Source organism: Priapulus caudatus, unplaced genomic scaffold, assembly GCF_000485595.1.
Source record: "Priapulus caudatus unplaced genomic scaffold, Priapulus_caudatus-5.0.1 Scaffold468, whole genome shotgun sequence".
NCBI lineage: Eukaryota > Metazoa > Priapulida > Priapulimorpha > Priapulimorphida > Priapulidae > Priapulus > Priapulus caudatus.
This window is the reverse complement of record NW_014577529.1, coordinates 9333-12637: the sequence shown is the minus strand read 5'-3', so window position 1 is coordinate 12637 and position 3305 is coordinate 9333. Positions and strand designations below refer to the sequence as shown.

The 3305-nt window shown below is 40.0% G+C and overlaps 1 protein-coding gene across 2 annotated transcripts; it reads right to left on the bottom strand.

The window, feature by feature from the left end:
- Positions 1–828: 828 nt before the first annotated feature.
- Positions 829–3087, bottom strand: LOC106810726. Of its 2 annotated transcripts, none has more exons than XM_014814163.1 (3): positions 2441–3087; positions 2117–2323; positions 829–1920 (listed from the first exon to the last, which is right to left on the bottom strand). In XM_014814163.1, the coding sequence occupies exons 1-3, from the start codon at positions 2664–2666 to the stop codon at positions 860–862; spliced, it is 1494 nt and encodes a 497-aa protein (XP_014669649.1). In that variant the 5' UTR covers positions 2667–3087; the 3' UTR covers positions 829–859. The 2 variants fall into 2 exon arrangements, with proteins under 2 accessions (XP_014669649.1, XP_014669650.1); XM_014814164.1 differs by having other exon boundaries at positions 839–1920; positions 2636–3087.
- Positions 3088–3305: the final 218 nt, after the last annotated feature.

Sequence of the window (3305 nt, the reverse complement as noted above, 5' to 3'; positions counted from 1 at the left end):
TTAATTAATCGAGCGATTTACCTGCCCGCAATCTGCGCCAGAAGTTGTATTTGTAGTACATATAATTTGTATTATTAACCAGAATTCTACGCTAGTTCAACTTCTGATGTAACGCCAGAAAACGGGAACCAAGGGGCCCACATCCTACATCCACTCCTGTCAACGCGCTAGTCACGTGTGGGCGCTCTAGCTGCCTATCCTAGTCTGCCCTCCCGCGGCACTGCACGATTGGTAAGATAATGTATTGCTTGTAACTTGTACCGGTATACGATGCTACATGTAGAATCTTTACTTGGCATAAACGCCATATAATTGACGACGTTAACATAATCACATGTATAATTAAAGCATTTCTCAGAAACTAGTTATCAAAACAATGTTTGTCATTTCGATAGCTGTAAACGTTCCCCTTACTCACATTGTCATTTTCTCTTGCGTCGATCCCCTTTGTGAAAATAGTGTCCCGCGTCAACGTGCCTTCCAGCATTACCACGGGGTCTAAGATTCCGATCGGGACTGCTTCGTCAAACTCGACTGATTCGATGCATTGATGTCGTATAGCAACAAGGAAGACACACAAACAAAACCCAATCGGAGAACGGATTACTTTATTGCTCCAGGCCATTTCAAACAAGCATTTCCCATCGTATAAAGATTAAATATAAACATAAGATTAATACAGCGTATTTTTACACACGGTACGCGCAGATTCGGTCTCATTAACACACTGTAGATTCGTAACACAATAAGAATGTAGGACACAGTAAGGAGCGGCTAAGCCGGGTAGGAATGGATAACACCATGAACAAGAGAGCCTGTTACTTGCCATATATTGTCCTTGATCATTATCGAATACTATTCAAATGCGGACAATTGATGTCAGAAAATTACATAATGCACAGCAAACTTTAGCAATTTTATCAATGGGTGACACAGATTCACCAGCCTTAGCAGTTATAGTGTCTATCGTTAAAATGCTTTGCAAAATAACATACTTGCGTCTCACGAGACCAATTACTCGCTCAACATGTATTCGTACGTTGGCAATCTTTCTTGTTTCTTCCACCTCTATTGCTGACAACTGTTTCTTACCACGTGTGAATGCAGGAATTTTCAAAGAGGCTCTATAAAGGCCTACACTATCAGCAATGTCAAATCCCCTATCAGCCAACACTATATCCCCTGGGGTTAACTTTTGTAACATCCCACAGTTTTCAGTTAAGTGTTTATCACTGACTCGTCCTCCCCATGCCTTGGAAATGAAAGAAATTACACCTTGTGGGGTAATGCCAATTAAAAACTTAACAGTGTTATGATGCTTATAGTTCGACCATGTAATCGCTCTTGGCATAAGACCTGATGGCCTGTTAATAAATACTTCGAAGCAATCAATAATGACAGACACACGTTCACCAAAATTCTGTTTGAACACGTTTGGCATGGTTTTCCGTAGAAGTTCTCGATCAGGCCATACAATCAAAAACTCCAGTCTCACACTCAGTACATCAATCCACTTGTCAAATATTCTGCATGCTGTTGACCTCGATACTCCAAACCTATAACCCAAATCTTGAAAGGGCACGTTCAAGCGTAGGCGTATAAGTACTAATAGCAGTTCTTGAAACTTGGTTAAAGAGTTGACTGTGCCAGAATGTATAAAGCCACCACACATTGACATTATCTGCTGCAGAACCAAGAAATTTGTGAGTCCAGTATAAAACTTGGTTTTCTCATCATTGTTCTTAAAACTGGCTTCTGTCAAATCAGCTTCCAGTATTTTTTTCTTCATTTCCACCAACTCGCATGTCATGTCTCTATTGCATTGCTCCAATTCAGATATTTGCAACCCAGTAAGTTCTGTTTGGCATCCAACTTCTCTATGCTTCTCTGGAATATTTTCATTGTTTGGATCTGGAAGGTCTGATCAACAAAAAACAATATATATACCATTAGTCAGATATATATATAGACTATACAATCACAGGCACTTGGGACAGTCAGTAAAAACTGAAAATAATATGAACGCACATACACAAATACTACCGTACGGTGTACCGCGATCTCAATTACAGTTTCACTGTTGTTAAAATTGAACTGAGACTACTCTTAGTCTTACCTGACAGAACCGAATCGGAGAATTCTACTGCATTCAACGTTACTAAAACTTCAGCCGCTTCAAGCTTAGCCTTCTTAGCATATCTTTCGTTCGATCTGTCTCTTCTAGATACTGCCAGGTGAGTTATTGTCCTGATCTTATCATGTCCTAACTTTTGAGTTGGCGCCCAGTCTGGGTTCGTCTTGTCATACAGCTTTGCGGGTTTTCCTGCGAGGTGCGAAAATCGAAATTTCGTGCTTGATTAAAATACGGTATAATGAACAAAGTTTCAACTTGTGATCGTTCTAAACAGTAGTCAATATAGCTTTAACATTGAGCTCTTACCAGATATAAAGTGATCGCCACACACGCGAGTATATTCTGCTTTTTCTTCTGTTAAGTCCTTGCGATTTATGTTGACAAACCACAGCTTACGACGTGCTGTTGATATCAATTCATCCCTCTTATCTGGATCGTTCGTTTTAAGTATTTTTGGAAATCTATAGAACCCTTTCTTTGAATCACGAGTTGCATTATTACCACAGTTATACACTGCACATAAAGTTGGCATGGTCGCACTTCTTTTGACTTTGCAATTTAAAGAATATCGAGAAGCGTTGCAGCCTGCATGTCCTTCCTACGCGCAGATCGGTCTTATAAGATATGTAGATTCGTAACACAACAGGAATGTAGACACAGTAAGGAACACAACAGGAATGTAGACACAGTAAGGAACACAAAGCCTGTTCCTTGCCATATATTTCCTTGATCATTATCAATTAATACTATTCAAATGGGACAATTGATTAAGATATCCTCCTCCTCCAACTCCACGCAACCTGATTAAGGTCTACCAGATTAGTACTAAATAAACAAGTATTGAAACACCACTATGTCTATGCTACTAATCACGATGAAAACTAGTTCCAAGAAACTTTCTTATATATGCTAGAAACAACACTGATAGAAACAAGTCTGTGAGACGCGCTGTTGTTGATTCTTCGTGTGCGTGTGACGTCATGTCCGCCGCACCGGACCGGATGTCAGCCATGTTGGATGATATACACAACCGAAATGGCTATGCGTGAATGAGGACAGGCTGCAACGCTTCTCGACATTCTTTAAATTGCAAAGTCAAAAGAAGTGCGACCATGCCAACTTTAGGTGCAGTGTATAACTATGGTAATAATGCAACTCGTGATTCAAAGAA

Excerpts from the sequence above, each read along its gene's own strand:
- LOC106810726 (XM_014814163.1), bottom strand. The coding sequence starts at position 2,666 with ATGCCAACTTTATGTGCAGTGTATAACTGTGGTAATAATGCAACTCGT. Across the intron at positions 2,324-2,440 it reads TGGCGATCACTTTATATCTG|GAAAACCCGCAAAGCTGTAT; the intron begins GTAAGAGCTCAA and ends CGCACCTCGCAG. Across the intron at positions 1,921-2,116 it reads CTCCGATTCGGTTCTGTCAG|ACCTTCCAGATCCAAACAAT; the intron begins GTAAGACTAAGA and ends TTTGTTGATCAG.